The sequence below is a fragment of the Amphiura filiformis genome, chromosome 8 (assembly GCF_039555335.1).
Source record: "Amphiura filiformis chromosome 8, Afil_fr2py, whole genome shotgun sequence".
In the NCBI taxonomy this organism is placed as follows: domain Eukaryota; kingdom Metazoa; phylum Echinodermata; class Ophiuroidea; order Amphilepidida; family Amphiuridae; genus Amphiura; species Amphiura filiformis.
In genome coordinates, this window is record NC_092635.1 from 70,702,286 (window position 1) to 70,720,689 (window position 18,404).

General features: G+C 37.1%; 1 protein-coding gene across 1 annotated transcript in view; it reads right to left on the bottom strand.

Moving 5' to 3' along the window:
* LOC140158349 (aldehyde dehydrogenase 1A1-like) overlaps positions 1–11,297 on the bottom strand; it is a 49,255-nt gene extending 37,958 nt beyond the window's left edge. The window contains exons 1-12 of the mRNA XM_072181440.1: positions 11,178–11,297; positions 10,470–10,610; positions 8,927–9,056; positions 7,389–7,579; positions 6,819–6,932; positions 4,465–4,567; positions 4,106–4,294; positions 4,046–4,050; positions 3,450–3,605; positions 2,875–3,032; positions 2,514–2,588; positions 158–197 (exon numbers count right to left, since the gene is read on the bottom strand). Coding sequence (XP_072037541.1) covers positions 158–197; positions 2,514–2,588; positions 2,875–3,032; positions 3,450–3,605; positions 4,046–4,050; positions 4,106–4,294; positions 4,465–4,567; positions 6,819–6,932; positions 7,389–7,579; positions 8,927–9,056; positions 10,470–10,544 — 1,236 coding nt within the window. The 5' untranslated portion in view covers positions 10,545–10,610; positions 11,178–11,297. The remainder of the gene's footprint in view (positions 1–157; positions 198–2,513; positions 2,589–2,874; positions 3,033–3,449; positions 3,606–4,045; positions 4,051–4,105; positions 4,295–4,464; positions 4,568–6,818; positions 6,933–7,388; positions 7,580–8,926; positions 9,057–10,469; positions 10,611–11,177) is intronic.
* Between the last annotated feature and the right edge of the window lie 7,107 nt (positions 11,298–18,404).

Here is an 18,404-nt window from a genome sequence, read left to right on the forward strand (position 1 = left end):
ACTACATGCATGTCTGAGAGTACACAGCCACCTTAATGCTGTTTAGACCATTATCTTTGACCAAGCACATCTATGCACAAACGAACAGAAATCACCACATATAGTAAACATTAGCTTTTTTTATATTTTAAGCAAGGTCCGATGATGACTTTCTTACCGTCTTTATCTCACAATACTCCGCAATTCCGTCCTCGCCACTACGTAAAAAATAAATGTATATTATTTCGGTTAGTAAGTGTTAACAAAGATGTGTTTCAGTTGCATTATTAAGCGAAGTTAATATACGAAATTGTATCCTTATTTCAAATTGGAAGAGTGTTTTGAAAAAAGTGTAAATAACATGAACTTCATTTCCATTTTGAAAAGTATTTGAGATTTATTATTTTGTAAATAGTCGAGAGTAAAGTCGGATTTTTTTTCTTCTTTTGAAAGTGTGAAATTGCACTCTTTTCAGAGCGGTCCCTCAGATCACTCCAAAAGACTGCACTCTAAATAAATTTTGCAACAGATAATGTAGTTGTGAACAAAATGTTTGAACCGTTTGTTGCACTGTCTTGATGCTACGTACTTTGTATAAACCTGTGTACAAACAGCCATATGTGTCAATTGTCTTTTGGAAAAGGGCTCGTAAATTGTAATTGGTAAAAGTAATTTCTTGGCTATTTATATTGCACTAACACATAATTGTCCCGAAAATACAAACGCATACTTTCGGGACAATAAATTATGTGTTATAAATAGTGCACTAACACATAGTTGTCTCAAAAATACATGGTGTAATTTGTATATATAAAGAGCAAAGAAATTGTCTTCTTCTTACGAGCCCTTTATTAAAAGACATTGACATTATGACTATATCAAAAGACATTGACATTATGATAAGGATAATGAACTGAGTGCAATGCATTCGTCAAGATAATCGCACGCGCCGTGGAGTTATTGCATTTAGCTTGAGAGCCGATAGGCTCGAAAGCTAAATGCAATAACTCCATGGCAAGTGCAATTATCTTGACGAATGCATTTACTGAGTACATTATCCGTCATACACTTTGAGTGTAGGCCTATTAAAACAATAGGCAATATTAATTGCTGCATTCATTATATTAGTTTTAATATTAGGGAAAATATCTTACATTTTAAAAACACAGTCAGGACATTGACCAGCTACGTAGCATTTAACTGGTAAAGAAAATCAATCCCTGTAATCAATGGTATCGATTGCGCCATACGTCATACTTAGGTAACTTATTCACGCATGGTTTAATTGACTTGACTTTATGTTGTGATCATTTAATATTGTGGTTTCGAACACAGAGAGCACTGAACCAGTTGGAAACGATCGATTTAGATGTCAGACTAGTACTACGGTGAATATCAACTGGACTTTATAGCTCTATAATTTGAACTACTTATATTAAAACACACGACATTGGGATTTAACAATTTGTTCAGTATTATCATAGGCCTTCAAACACATGTGTTTGAAGGCCTATGGTATTATAAAGCATGATCATGATATTATGCGCTAGTGTGTGTTTCCAGGCCCGGCTATGTTATTTTAGATATAGGCCTACATGTATTTCATTTGTAAAATGCTGAATATTTTGCAATGGTGTCATCTTGTATAATTATGATCCACCTGTTTTTGGCCCTTTTAATTAATAGAAGCTCGATTATTCTCATTTGATGTTTGATTTATTTGAGGTCATTAATCGTAATTTATGACAATGATATTTGCAAGGGTGCAACTCTACTAGTCTTATTACAAGACTGCCCTATCCCAACCCTAAACCCTAATCCTAAACTCCGTAAACGAGGACTGGACTCAAGTCTAGCGAGTTGCACCTTATTCGGTAATTGTACACTATTATAGAACACCGTTTGTAACTATACCATTTTAACACCACAGAATGTATATTTGTACTTTTTGTTGGTATATATATCGAACAGACAATTATATAGTTATGTGATCTCTGTGTCTAAAGCGCCACCTAACTCTACTTTATGGTTATGTGAAAGTAGTATTTCTAGTATTTGAGCGTGCACGTATTATCTAGAATCTATTGTTTAGCGTGCAGGTTTTAGATAATGCATTGTTTAGCGTGCAGGTTTATATAATTTGGGCTGTGAAGGGTAGTTCGCGAAAATAATGCACGGGAGAAGAATACATAACGATGAATAGAAACGGGCACTAGAAGTGTATGGCCATTTAATGGTAATTATATCTTATAAGCACTGCATGTACACAGGTTTATTCAAAGTATGTAGCATCAAGAGAGTGCAACAAACGGCAACCATTTGTTCACAACTGGATTAGCCGTTGCAAAATTTAGAGCGTGGATAAACATAATATTGTTGTAATCATTTTGTGCGTGTTGTTGTGTTTTTGAGTCGGCGATTCCCAACGAAAGTATGAAAATATTTAAACATCTTAAAAATGGGTTAAATGTGAAGGATAATTTTTTTAAATTCACATTCATGTCTGTTTTTCTCATTTTATGATTGTCACTTACCCCTCGCGTCCAATTCCCGACTGTTTGTAGCCACCAAATGGAGCTTGCCATGCAAAGTTTGCATAACAATTCACCCTGAAATAAGAACGGAATTCATGAGATTATTTCTATTTAGAAACGGTGGTTATGAACCACCGTTTAATATCGTGACTTCTAAGCAGAATGACGTCATTTTTACCCACAAAGCATTGTGGCCGTGACCATAAACGAAGGAAAACAATTTAGTACCAGTGTGTTGTTATTTTTTGAGTAAAATGCAAAAATAGTCACAAATTTATCAAGGGGTGTAGTACCACCTTAAGTAAAAATTTTAACCCATTGATAACATATAAGTCTAATTGAGAAATAATTTTTCACTTACCAAACATATCCTGCTTGGATGGAGTTGGCAATAGTGATAGCTTTGTCAATGTCTTTCGTAAATACGGCTGAGGCAAGACCGTAGCTTGTTCTATTAGCTCTATCGGCAACTTCTTCGATAGTTTTGAATTTAAAAATGCTTTGTACAGGTCCAAAAATCTGAAACATAAATATGAAATTCAAATCATGAAAGACTGCTTTCAGAGACAGTGGCGGAGCTTGGGGTTGTGGTGCCCAAGGGCAAGGAGGTAGAATTGCGCCCTCAATTCGCGCAAAAATTTGCACAAATACCACTAATTTGGTTATAATGAAGCTGAATTTAGGTCTTAAAACTGTCATTCAAATGATTTACTTATGTTGACTACTTGAAATGTGCGCGACGAGCGTGATTTGTTTGACGTTCACCGCTTGGAAGGGCACAGAATTGATCTAAGGGGCGCTGAATTGGTCGATTCGGTGCCCCCTAAGACGGTGCCCAGGTCACGTCCGCCATTGATCAAAGAATCAAAGAAAAAACAAACACTGATATCAACCATTTACGGTGCTACACTCTTTGTTGGTAAAATTTCTCAATACCTCTTCTTTTGCTATCCTCATATCATCTTTAACGTCAGAGAAGACAGTAGATTCAACAAAGTAACCTTTGTCTCCATGCCGACCACCACCGCATTCTAATTTGGCGCCTTCTTTCTTTCCGCTCTCTATCAAATCCATGATTCTGTCCACTTGTTCCTGTTCAATAAAAAAAAAAAAATCATTTAAGGCAGTTATGATCAAGGCACTGTACGAGGATAAAACAAAAACAAGTGCTTTATACTGATAAGCTTATAACATATGCTGTCTATATCAATTTTGTCTGTTTGAGTAACCCAAGATCACCTTCCGTTCTGTTGACGATTAGATTACGGGAGGAGAGTGTATCAAAATAGCGTATTAATAATTTGGATAGCATTTAATCTAAAGCATAGGGATCACCATTTTTGTTGGTGCTGTAATTGACGTTTGCATCACGAAATTGCAGATCGTGTCTTTTAATTTATCGAGGGTGTTTTGACCCCTTCACGTCGAAACAAATCTGAAATAGGGGTAGTCTTATCTGGTTCTATTCAAGCAGCACATAGAATGCCCTTCTCCTTCTGGTCAAGTCACTTATAATTATTCTTAAAGGTTACTTTTTCTCCCTAAACACAACAATGAAAACCTTCTTGTCATTTGCAAGATCAAGAATGCACTCACCTGAGGTCCACCTTGTATCTTTGGATCGTACGGATCTCCAATTGTTCTTTTCTTCGCCCTTTCTACGCTTCGTTTGACAAATTCATCGTAGATTTCGTCTTGAACAAAGGTTCTGGAGCCGGCAAGACAAACTTGCCCCGAATGATTGAACAAACCTATGTGACTCCATTCAACAGCGCTATCCACTGAAGAAAGCAAAATAATTTTAAAATGCATCGTAAGCAATGACAAAATTCAGAAGAGAAATAAAACATGCAAAATATGATATAAAAATCTACAATTTGAAATTATATTTTTTAAAATTTAAAATGCACTTATTTACGGTGCTAATTATATGTTTGTGCTCAATTCTTACTGTCAGCATCGGCAAATATGATATTTGGGCTTTTGCCTCCCATTTCCAAGGCAACCTTCTTCAGATTGCTGTTGGCAGCGCTCTTCTGAATTATTCTTCCAACCTGTGGATAGTTTCAGTACATCAGTCAGTCGTGTTCGTGAAGCACAAAGATAATAATTATGATCATGACAAACTATAACGGGTCAGAATAGAGTTTACAATACATGTCTGTCAAATAAACTTAATATATAGTAATCAGTGTTTACTCTCTCTGGAAATTGGGTGCGCCAAATGAAACATTTTCTTCCCAAATTGGCCCAATTTTGGCCCAGTAATTCCCCAAATTCACTAATTGTAATACAGCATTACAAATTCTTGTGAGACAAAAATAATTTTCACTGGGCCAAAATTGAGACATACGGCCTCTGAGTAAACACTGATAGTAATATACCGTAGAATTCCATCTACAAGCATGCCTCTAGGGCCATGTGTTTTGAACTCGCCACCCTTAGCGTTACATCACAAATATTATGAATTTTTACACCAATCAAGTTTCAAATTAGAATATCTACACAACTATCAACCCTAAACTAGCAAAAGTATACATTTTGAAAAGCTGAAGGCATAAGCAATTCAAATATACACATTTCAACTCATTGTACAGGGTGACCTTGAAGTTATACAGGGTGGAATAAAAAAATACCAAATAAAAAATGGGTCACTTAATGCATTGCTTATTACTAACTTTCAGTTATAAACTGAAAGTAAACAACATTGATTTGGATAGAGGTTAGGGGGGCCTACTGACTTGGGAAGAAAAAAATCACAGCTGTTTGGTAATCTCGGAATACAGGGTGTCCCAAAATATGTTCAATTTTTTTTACAATTCAACATATTTTGAACTGCAACATTTTACCCCTAACCCATACAGAAAAAGTAAGTCCATATTTAGATTCCTCGTCAAATTTCCTCTCAGAAAATGTATACTTTGACTATGATAGGATAAGTAATTAAATATTGACAGCAACTTTTAGAATTTGAAGACTTCCGCATTGCTTACTACAGTGTTTACTATGAAAACGGGTAGTTTTGTACGTAAAAGTTTGTATTTTATAGACTAAACTAATCATAAAGAGTTCAAAATGATTAAAAACAATTAGCATAATTAATAATATTTCAAAAGAGCTCTTAACCATGCCTGTAGCCCATATGGATGTAAAGATATGATCAGTTGATTCAACGCGCGCACACAAAATCTATATTTCTCATAGACTTTGTACACACCGCCACCGCCTCAACCGCCACCGCCTCAACAACCACCTCGGCCATTCTGAACTCAAAAAATTATAACTCCACTATCTTAGCTGATAAACAATTCTCCTTTGGAGGTTTGCTAGGGCACTCATGTAGCTACAAAATGACACCAAAAAAACTACAATACCTTTTGTTTAAGCAGAGATATGACAATTTGAACGAGTCTCGATTTGGAAAAGCGTAACAAAACCACCATTTTTGGGTGGCGAGTTCAAAACGCGTGGCACTAGACGAAAGGCAGACAGCCTCCACAACATCAGTTGGAGTCTGAGTATTTAAACATCTGGCAATAAGTAATTACCTCCCTGAATGAATGACTATTATTCCAAAACAGTTGATAATATGCCAAATTTAGAATGTGCATTCGAAGCAGATTTTATTTCTGCGTATTATGACACCTCATTTGTTGCAATGGTCCCAATACAGTCTGGTCCAAAAAGAGCTTTACCCAAACTAAATTAACAAAATGGCCGTACTTTTACACAGAGGGTCGAAAATCACTTTGTCCACACGTAATTCAATGGGATGAATCCGATTAGCATCAGCATTTGCGTGAGGCATAATTGGTTAAACACCTTCGGCTTATCATTCAAAAGTGGATAAATGTTCATAAGCGTAAATAAATAATAATTTTTCACAATCCAAGATTTTGAGCCTCACTATTGATGCTAGATACAATAATGTAATACCCGAACATCTTTGTCATTGACAATAAAATTAACAAAACAATCAAAATTGAATAACTGTTTTTATTGAATACTCTTAAAAAGGCGTTTCTGATGCTAAAAAGCGTAAACATAAACAAAGATAAGACGCTTGCGATCCAAAATGCGATAGTTTGGCTAAAATAGCTTAATATTTAGAAGCAATGCCGGCAATAATTTGCTGTTTTCTTCAAGTTGGGAAATTCCAACAAAGGTTTAAACGTTTTCCACATGATACTTATATTATATTTAGTTACCTGAAATGTCATCACTTGAACGATTGCACAAATTATATAGTGTTTGAACATTATTATAGCTGATCCTTGTGGTACGTACACCAAGATATAAACCCACCTCTGTTGATCCAGTAAATGTAACCATATCGACATCCATGTGTTCACTTATGCCTGCTCCGGCAGTCGGTCCATATCCTGGTACTACATTTACAACGCCAGGTGGGAAACCAGCCTAGAATGAAAGTTCAGGTTACGATAATAAGATAAAAATGTCAACACGATGTTAGGGTAAAGCGTTGCTTTAAAACCAATTATTTATTCCAAATCATAAAAGACATTCTTTCACTACTCCAAGCCAGTTCTCAAGATTATCCGTTCACGTCTCCAATCCGTTTTTAAAATCTATTACCTGTTCACTACTCCAACTTAGTTTCTAAGACCATGAGTTTCATTCCAGGATCCGAGGTTCCCTCAAATCAGAAGCTAAGACCGAATCATTTCCTAAAACCCAAGGTTTGCTATTAATCAGTTGCTTAAGATCCAAAATCAGGGGAACACATACATCAAATTTCGACAACAATTATATACTTCAGTCGAGGGGAGATTTCAAAGTTCTGCTATTATTACAAGTTGATTCCGATATCGGTATTTCGATTTCTTTGCACGACTATCAACACATTGTCCTTACCTCTTTGACAAGAGAAGCCAGATAGAGTGCTGTCAATGGTGTCTGTTCAGCCGGCTTCAATACCAATGTATTTCCGCAGGTGAGAGCATGTCCAAGTTTAAGCGACGTGAGGAAGACTGGGAAGTTCCAGGGAACTATTGCACCAACAACACCGATTGGCTCGTATCTGGTATAGCAGAAGTAATCACCATCTGCAACATAACAATTGATGATAAAACTGACGAATTACATCGGTATAAAGTATCGAGAGGAATTTGCAATGGAAATACACCAGGCAGTTGCACATAAAAGATGTCATAAAATCATATTAGGAAAACAATTAGGGATGGATGATAGAACATAATTATCAATAAAGGTCCCTGTGAATCATAAAAAAACGCATCCCAAAAAGAAAGTATCCAGTTTGATTTTGGGCTATAAGTCAAAGATTTGGTCTTAAATCAAGACCTACCAAAAGTATGTTACAGATAAATTTATTCTGCAGAGTTTGATACCTCATTTGTCCAAATCGATGCAGAATTAATGACACAGTGACCTTTTGAATGCAATCACCTCAATTTCAAAAGTTGCATTAAATTCCTATTGATTTGGTACTGCTACTCAATAATGGGCAGCGATAGATCAAGGCCAGGGCGCATCAGAAGTCTCGCTGAGAGCATGGGCCGCAGATGTCTGGCAATCATTGATGCAGCAGGAGGACATACCAGATATGGACTGTGAAGAGTGAACGGGAAAACATTGAGTAAAAGAGTATCTGTATTGAATAGAACACATGAAGTGGAGTCAAACAGCCTTAGACCGTCTCTGTTGTTGTGTAATCTTCATTACTGCAACTTTAAAAATTGAAGTGACTGCATTTAAAAGATCACTGTGTCATTAATTCTGCATTGATTCGCACAAATGAGGTATCAAAATGTGCGGAATTAATTCGTCTGTAACATACTTTTTGTAGGTCTTGATTTAAGACCCCCTTCTTTGATTTATGGACAACAATCAAACTGGATTCTTTCTTTTTGGGATGCGTTTAGATTAAGAGTATACAAGGAATAGAACATTAATGGAAAGGATATATTAATAGAACCCCGCATGAGAAAAGATGGCAACAACTTCGACAAAGCACAATTTAGCTGAGGCGACAATCCACAGAGCAGAGGAGAGCTTCACAGAGCTCTTCAAAATCATTGTCCACGACAAGGGCCCGTGGATCCCGGTTTTTGAATGCTTGAGCCCACTCGTGAAATGTTTCCGGTGTGCTTCGAGTCGAAAAAATATTGTCGAAATCGCCTAAAGCTTCGTCAATTTGTTTTTGCTTTTCTGGTTATTTGTTGTTTTTGTTTTGAGGAGGAGTGCCTGGCTTCTATATAGATCCTCCCTTGGTCTATGGTACGTAGGTAGATGAACAGATCCCACGAATAGAGTGAGAGTGATATATTGCTTCAATCTCAGCCTATATGCAGTGATTGTTTTGAAATGAAAGTCGTCTGAACAGCCACAGAGCCGGCCTGGCCAAAGGCCACTGTGGTAGGTATGATATTTACCAATTGGTATAGTTTTGCCATGAATCTTATCTGACCATCCTGCAAGATATCGTAACATATTAGCCGCCCCACCAACAAATGGACGCGACATTGTGTGGTACAGAAGCCCATTGTCCAAAGTCTCCAAAGACTATAAACAGGAAATCAACAACATAGAAGAGAACATTAAAATAATCAAACTTATATTATACGAGGGACGGTCAATAAGTTCCCGCAACTATGGTGTATCTCCGCTCTTGCATGACTTTGATGACTGTTACTTAGGATAAATATAAGTTTGAACTTTTGTCTCTCAAAACAATTATGTATTAGCGATGCTAAATACTTCATTACGTTATAACATTAGCATAAACACAATAGCGTATGGTCACTGCCTGATTTATGGTGAATATTAGTCAAGAAAATCTCGCGACAAATTGAGGTATTGTTACGTACATAATTCCAAATATCACGAGTATAAAAGTATGGAATTTGGCACGGTTTTGCAACTTTGTAGACCGATAACATAGCCTTGATGCTATGCTCATTTTAGACCTATACCATTTGAAAAAAATAAAGATAAGGGATCAAGTTGAATATCTCCAATTTGTAGTACGCTTTATCACCCATTGTTCTTTACATAATAAGAGATAGCAAGATTATATTGACGACAAAATTTAACAAATGGTACCTGGTTGATTTGGTATCTACTGCTTATCATGATTATTAAAAAGGGAGGTCCCAGTGGTGGAATCACAAACATTTCTTTCTTTGAAACTTTTGTTTTCAAAAGGTCATGTTTTTGTAATCAAAGTAATACACCATAGAGAGGCTCTGGATTGAATGAGAAATTTAAATTTCAAAAAACTCTTAGCATGATAATTAGTATAGAAATGCGTTCATACTGCTACTGTTCCGCAAACCATCAAATTAATCATATTTTTAGCGCTTTTTGATGATTTTGTTTTTATACGTTTTTGGTACATTTAATCATGCATACCATCTATGCATGCGCATATTTCTATATTTATTGCAACAATTTCTATTGTACTGCATATGATCTCTCATACCATACCAATAATCATAATTATTTGTTTTAATTTTATTTTGGAAATAATTTTGATTCTTGTTTCTACCTTGTGGGCTCTTCTCTCACGATTTTCACACCATTTTTGTTTGTCGTTAGGGCCTGTTTTTGATGAAGTTCAAAGGCAGTCCCTTTCCTCATCTGTTGATCGATACATTTCTTCTTTCACAATTATCAATTGAATTTATAATTTTTCTTTTGGCCAAGATGTTACTGATTCCACTGCATATAACATTGTTGCCATGATCTCTTTTAGTTTTTTCTAAGAAGCGAAATTGCAATTGTATGATTTTTCTTGTTACACGCTATAATAATATAAGCGTGTCATTTATAATATTCAAGTAATCACAATCATGATATATCTTTTATTTTAATAGAACTTCAAATAATATATGATATATATTTATCATTTTAATCTGATCTCCAATACCATACGCTTAAAACAGGCCAAATATTTACGGCGTTTAGTTACCGTACCGCTAGGTAGTCAGCATCTCGATCTACCAGGTCAGCTAACTTATTCAGAAGACGTCCTCTTGCAGAGGCATCCATGCGGCGCCATGGTGAACCAATTTTGAAGGCGTCCTTTGCAGCTTTCACAGCCAGATCAATGTCAGCCTTTAATGTTCAAGTGTGAAAAAATTAGGAAAGGATGAAAAATTGCAATATTGTAGTAAATGTGTGAAAATACCGGTTCAAAATCATCATAAACACTATCGTCATCGCCATCATAATGATGATGATCATCAATATTGTCGGCCTCTTCCATCTCCTCCTCCTCATTTTCACAATCTTCGTCATCATTAACATCGCCACCTTCCTCATAATAAGCGTCAACGTCGTCATTGATCATAATAGAGAGATTGCGATTTCCAAACGTACGTATCGAACGTCCGTGCAATCTATTCAACATCACTCTCCTGTGACGCCATTTTGAATATATAGATCGCACGGGCGTTCGATTCTACGTTTGGAAATCGCAATCTCTCTAATAATCGTCAATCTCATTATTACAGATCACTGAAGTCCTCAACATGCTCAAGAAGTGGTCCTGATTTTAATTGTCCCAGAGTTGAAGTTAACTCCACGTCAAAGTCCCATGCAAGACAAAACATGTTGTTGTGGTTGTTGATAATATCAATTGCCATTGTTGCTGTTGTTGTTTATATCTTGCCTTATTCTTACCTTTTCACCCTCCTGAACATCGCATATCTTTTCTCCAGTCGTTGGATTTAAAGTGCCAAAGGTTTTGCCGCCTACAGAATTCACCCACTCGTTATTAATTAAAATCTGAGAAAAAATAAGGGGTCGAAAGTCACGAATTTGCAGTGTTGCGCGTTGCCGACATTGGACGTAATATCGTGATATTCTCACAGGCTCGTTTGGAAATGAATTTCAAGCATTCAACCATTTGGTAACATTTGGAAATAGATATGCGAATATTTTGTTTTCCGAATACCAACCAAATAATAAGCAACTTGGGATCAATGTTGCAACGTTTTCTGGTATTTAAATTCTCCGCCAGTGAAATGAACGGTTTCAACCAGCTATCCTAACCAGGTCCACTAAGGTCCACATAATAGTTGTAAGGTTTGCAAACCCTAAGGTAACTAGTCCAAAAGTTCGTTAGTACCATAACCCTAAACCCTAGTTCTAAACCCAACTTTCGGACTACCGATCCCTTTTAAATTTATTTTTCGCACTATATCATTTCATCCTGATGTAACAGTGACGTCAGTGCGCATTACATTGAGCACAACTTTAAATTGCTAGCGTTCACTTAAGCATTGACGTACACACGCACACGCTTAAAAACGCCGCGCATTCGAAACACCTGGCTCAACGCGTTGACGTCACTGGTACATCTGGGTGAAATGGTAATCGATGTCGAAGTGACGTAATAATCGGATTAACTACCATAGCAATAGGGTAAAACAATTTTTAATGTATTGCGCTGCACTATAAGTATGTTGTACTCATCACCTGTGTATGTGTGCAATCATAGATTGAATACAATATCGCTCCTTTCAAATATACATGTACTAATCTTACAGGTGCGAGTGATCAGCTTGATATGGTTCAATGCAGAGGTACCGCGGGAACGTACCAGGTGAAGTGCAATAAATTCAAAAATTGTTTTACCCTAATTGCTATGGTAGTTAATCCGATTATTACATCACTTCGACGGCGAATAGCGAATCCTGTGTCGGACTATCGAACCTTATTATTTTCGGATTACTGATCTTTTTGAATAAAGAACCTGAGGACTAACGGTCAGTATGTGCTATTCAGTTGAAATCTCCCCTATAGCCAAATCCAATTTCACGCATTCCTACACCTCAATGGCAGCCAGAGCCGCGACGGGGACCCAGCTATCTCACCTAAAATGTGAAATGATGCGGCCTTGAAGGGTATTTTAAACTGCATTCTATCACCCGTGTTACACGTAGACAAAAGAATGATGACAGTTTACAGCACAAAATTTTTTTAAGCGGGTTTAATCCACCCAATTGGGCACTCACAACACCTGTTTGGTGCATGCGGGGACCCGATAATGGCCGACCAAATCCTGACCATGACTTGGCTCGTTGGATTCGTCTATAGAAGACATGACCTTAATTTCCCACACAGGGAGTGTGAATTTCTAATGGAATTGCCCAATCAACATACCTGTGTGAATTTGACGTCTGGAACAGCCATGCCTGCTTTGTATTACTGCTCTTTTTTATGAATAAAATACGTACAAGATGATTTATACCAAAACACAGGAACGGCGCCGAGACGTGACTTAGCAGAGCAGAGTGGAACGCCCAAAAGAACGTCATGTGTTTCAGTTATACATATCGTAGCGTCACTTTCGGGTTAAAGTCCTAAATGTTGTCTCTACAGGACCGTCCTATTGATTGATGTTAGGGTTAAAGTCCTACTCCGTATTCCAGAAAAATACAGAAATAATTTTTGGGATTAAAAAATATTATCCTGTTTTGCCAAATTAAACATAGCTAAATCTTAATCCTTTTGTCCTAACTGACAATAAAAGTCAAATTTTAATTTTTGGTTAATTATTGGAAATAATTGCTAAAAACAAGCGTTTTTAAGGTGTTTTTCGTATGCTGTGACGATCAAAAAAAGTGAAAATTATAGCAAAATTTCGGCATATACTCAAGATTTTGAATGCTTAGACTTGTTCCAAGTCTTTGATTTTTGTGACTAGATTGTCAGAAAATGTGCCGAAATGCATGTTTTTGGCTCTTTTTTCAAGAAATTAGTAAAATAGTGAACTTTTTCTTTTATCTCCAGTTAGTACTAAATGAATGAATTGAGCTATGTTTCATTTGGCAGAACTTGATAATATTTTTTTTATCTCAAAAACTTAGTGCTGTATTTTTCTGGAATAGGGAGTAAACAGTGTTGTCTCTCCAGGGCCTTCGTATCATTGATGTCATCAAGAAGCACGCAGCAGTACCACAAAGTCAAATGTGGTTTCTGATTGGTTAATTGCAAGCATATACTTTGTTTTACTTTGGAAGCAGTGAAAAGTTCGTATGTAGTGTTATTTGTACTCATGATGTATGCAGCAAAATTGTGCAAGATCGACATCTTGCAAAATCATTATTTTGTACCTAATTGGGAGCTGACAGGACAAACCAAAACCCCAAGTCAAAGGGCAGAATCTGCTTTATTTTCTCTATACAGATATTCCGGTTTTGCTCCAGAGGGCAGAATATATGCATTAATAAATGTGTAAACTTAAAGAGCAAAACTAAATTTTGCTCAAGGATACCAGATATACCTACGTTTACATGTATGTTTGTAATCTGTATCTGCATCTTAATTCTTAGTTAATATCAATCAATCACGCCATCAATACTCTGGTTTGCTATTGATATTTTCTTCACAAATACGTACCCAGAGTTTTTCGGAACTAGAGATAGATGCCGTTGGTGGCGTCTGGCCAGATGAAGGGTGCTATAATAGTAACGCCGTAGAAGTGACGTCATAATCGGATTAACTACCATAGCAATAGATGAATACAATTTTTGAATAGATCGCTCTGCACTACAAGCAGATTGCACTAATCACCTGTGTATGTCAGCAAACATAGATTGAATACAATAACGCTCTTTTCAAAGATACTTATCTTACAGGTGCGAGTGATCAGGCTTTCTTTGACATATATGGTTCAATGCATCTGTAATGCGTGATCGTTGTAGTGCAGGGCGGTATAGTCAAAATTGTATTCATCTATCGCTATGGTAGTTAATCCGATTAACTACGTCACTTCTGCGGCGTATACCCGGCTAGACCCGTGACGTCGCGCAGACGTCACGGGTCTAGTAGAGTTGTTGATTAAATGCACTTTTTTGGCCCAGATCTATGCTGTTTCGTATATTTATCAGCGTTTTCAACCTTTTTGAAACCATCCTATAAGGCATTCCATGTGCTACAATGTCAAAATTGTGGCTACATCATAGATATCTCGGGCATCTCTGAGCATTACCAGGTCTGAGCATATAAAAGCAATTCAGGTGTTCCTTCAAAGCTTTAGTCGTGTGCTGCCACATAGCGGTGGTTCCGGGAACGTGGCGTCCAGGTACCCGGCCCAGATATACATATTTTCATTCTGAAAATATTCATATATTCAACAGATATTCTTTGGACACCGCTCAGTATAGAAAGTGGTGCGCTGCTCTATTGGTATATTAAATGCAGCCCCTTTTCACCGTAGAAGTAGTGGTGTAATGGGAATGTAAGAGGAATTGAGAAATTCGAATAGGCAAATGAAAAGAAAAGGGGAAATGATCCGATTATTGGCCAACATAGTGTAAAATACCAATATTGCACATTGTCCCAATAAAGCCTTCTTTTGGAAGCTCCAATACTTTACATGAACAGTGTCTCTAAAACCGGTGTCCCAATAATAATACCGAGTCAAATGGATGCAAGCGGGAATTTTGTTCGTCGTATTCCCCCCCCCCCCCCGACCAAAATCTGGCTACGTCCCCGGGCTACGTCCCTAACCGAGACTGCTCGATAACAATTGAAACTAGAGGCAAATGGTGGTCATAGACCACAAACCTAGCTGGGGCATGTTGGTGTTGTGGAGGTATCTGACCCCTGCAAAATGTTCCAAAAATGTCCCCCTGTCATGAGGTTTGTTGTCACCGAGTTTTGAGTCCTGTACTCCTCACAGATGTCCAGAAAATGCAATTCTAAGATTTGACCCAGATGACCTTTGACCAGACCCCTGCAAGATGTTCCATAATTCACCCCTGGTCATGAGTTGTCACCGAGTTTGAGCCCTGTACCTCTTACAGATGTCCAGATAACGAAATTCTAAGATTTGGCCCCAGAATGATGTCTTTTGAGCTGACCCGTGCAAAATGTTCCAATATGTTCCCCGGGTCATGAGGTTGTCACCGAGATTGAGCCCCGCACACCTTACAGATGTCCAGATATTGAAATTCGAAGATTTGACCCCAGCTGACCTTTGACCTGCTCCCTGCAAAATGTTCCAACGTGTTCCTCTGGTCATGATGTTGTCGCCGAGATTGAGCCCCGTACCCTTACAGATGTCCAGATATTGAAATTCGAAGATTTGACCCCAGCTGACCTTTGACCTGATCCATGCAAAATATTCCAAAATGTTACTCTTCTCATCAAGTTCATTGTCACTGAGTTTGAGCTCCGTACCCCTACATATTGCCAGAAAATGCAGCAATTCTAAGATTTGACATGACCCCTGCAAAATGTTCCCCTGGTTGTGAGGTTTGTTGTCACTGAGTTTGAGCCCCATAAATACCCCTTAGGGGGCTATCATTTTCGTTGGAAGGAGGATCCCAAATATACAGGGGGGTCATACATTTTCGGAAAGAAAAATACGGGGGTGGGCATAATACTTTTGATGACCAAAATGTAGGGAGTCACAAGATGACCACAGATAGTGTGTTTATTTTATTCAAAACTAGCGGGAGCTAGTAGAGTAAACAGGAGCAGTTAGTAAACGGGAGTGGTTAATAAAGATGTTGAACGGTGATGATAAACATTGTGTCTTGGACTAAAACATGAATAGGAATTATTATTATTACCCAGGTATAATTCTGGTTTACCCTGTGCACCCTGTGTTTTAGGGTTAGGGTTTGGTTAGGGGATGTCATTTTCTTCGTCGGGGGGGGGGGGGGGGGGTCGGTGACCGGAGTAAAAATTTTTATGACCCTCCTATCGCAGGCACAATTTTTTTTTAGACCCCCCCTATCTTGGGTCGAAAATTTTTATGAGCGCATCAAAACTTTAGAGCAAAGAAAGTGTGTGGAGTGAGTTAAAATTTAATTGTGTGTGTAAAGAAGGCGCGCTATATGCGCAAAATATTTGCATTATATGCAAGATTGTGTGCAAGAACACATGCACAGCGCGCGAAAAGTTTGAGTCACCAGCCCTTAATAATTCTATACCCCCTATTTTGGGTGTTGAAAAATTATACCCCCCTATAAGTGGTCTAAAACTTCTACGACCCCACTCCCCAGTATATTCATGACCCCCCTTCCAAAGAAAATGACAGCCCCCTTATAATTTAAATTTAAATTAGGGTTAGGATTAGGGTTAGGTTTATAAACGGTGAGGATTAGGGTTAGGGTTATAATTGGGGTTGCTTAGGGTTAGGGTTATACTTGTGCGCAGGGTCTACCAGAATTATTCCAATACCCATGAATAGTCCTGTAACTATCACTAAATATAATTAAATTAATTAAACTATGATCAGTCTTACCTTGTTAGTACTAGCTAGTATTTCTCATTCAAGATCACCATGATTACAGAAAACAGCATATGGGTGATAACCATGATAACAATAAAATGTACTGGTACCATTAACTGTACACATTTATAAACATTTATCATACCACCATGCACTGACCAATTCATCTAACACTGAAACCTTTTGGAAATGCAGTTTTAACTTGTTGTAGGGCATAAGGTTGTGCAATAGAAATGATTTACAATATTACTTGTATACCCTGACCAATTGACCCCTTAACTCTCTCCACGCGGGTGTCGACTGCAGACGACAAGTTTCATTTTTTTTTTTTTTTTCAAAAATTTCATAATTGTTTATTTTCATTACCATATTTGGAAGCAGCATTAAATATGCATTAAAATGAGTACAAACAAGCCTGGTATTGGTTCAGTGGTTCTTAAGATAGGACTTGATATTTTGAAAAATATCTCAAAACTAGAACTTTTTATGTTGAAGCCTATGGCTAGCATGCAGAGCATTAAGGGGTTAAACAGCTCAAATGTTACAGTCCATGACATATATACTACATCAAATGTAATGTGGCACCACATTAGTGCTTTCCGCACGCACAGTATACCAGTGGACTCGGAGGTATCATGAACAGGTTCTTGCACTTCTTTTACAGTTTCCAATTACTATAGATAGACTTTTAAAGGCTTTTATACTATTTTCCCCAACTTCATAAACAAACAAAAAAAAAGGTAGGGAAAACAAATGAATTCATGTCCCGCATTCATGTAGGCCTATTCCATTTGCAAGCTATTTTTGTGTTGCGCATAATCTTAAACCATGTTTAATTTCCCTGTAAAATACAAGAACACCAATTGTTAATGTTTTAAACCACACAAATTAGGAACTGGTATTCAAATATAAAACTTAATGCAAGATGTTTTAATCAAACAAAATAAGATACATACTCTAAGATATAAGTATAAAACAAAAACCCTAACATCAGAAGACAAGAAAATCCTCAACAATCATTTACTTAAACAAAACATAGAGCCTGTAAACAAATGCTAGTTAGAGTTTGATATTAACTGCCATGATAATGGCACTGAAAGAATTAAAGTTCCTACGGCAAAGGAAACACATCTGATAGTTTTATATACCGGTACTAACATTGGAATTACTAATCAAGCCAAAAACACATTCATTACAAAGAAAGAGGCCAGAGAACACTTTCATTAATACAAAGAAAGAGGTCGAACATATTATAGAAATAAATGCTAAACATTTTAAAGCCTGGCTCATTAATCCCTGTTTCCAAACATACCACCAAAGTCTGTAAAATATGGGTGCAAAATCAAAATCAAAAGATAAGCCAGAGCCTAATACTAGTACTTTTAATAGTAAACATAATATTAAACCCATAAATTTATACTACAATTACTGTTAAGGAGTGCCTTTAACACACCAAAAAAAATATCAAAAATCAAATTTCTATTAAAAAACCTATATAAATATGCCATTACTGCTTCTGTCTTTCTAATTTAGAGTGTACTCCAATCACTGTCACTATTATTCAAGTTTTTTGCAATAACCTTTCAATTCCCACTGAGCCCTTCCAAAATCATATTAGCCATCAATCCTCTCATACACACATTCCCTGGGCTTGGATG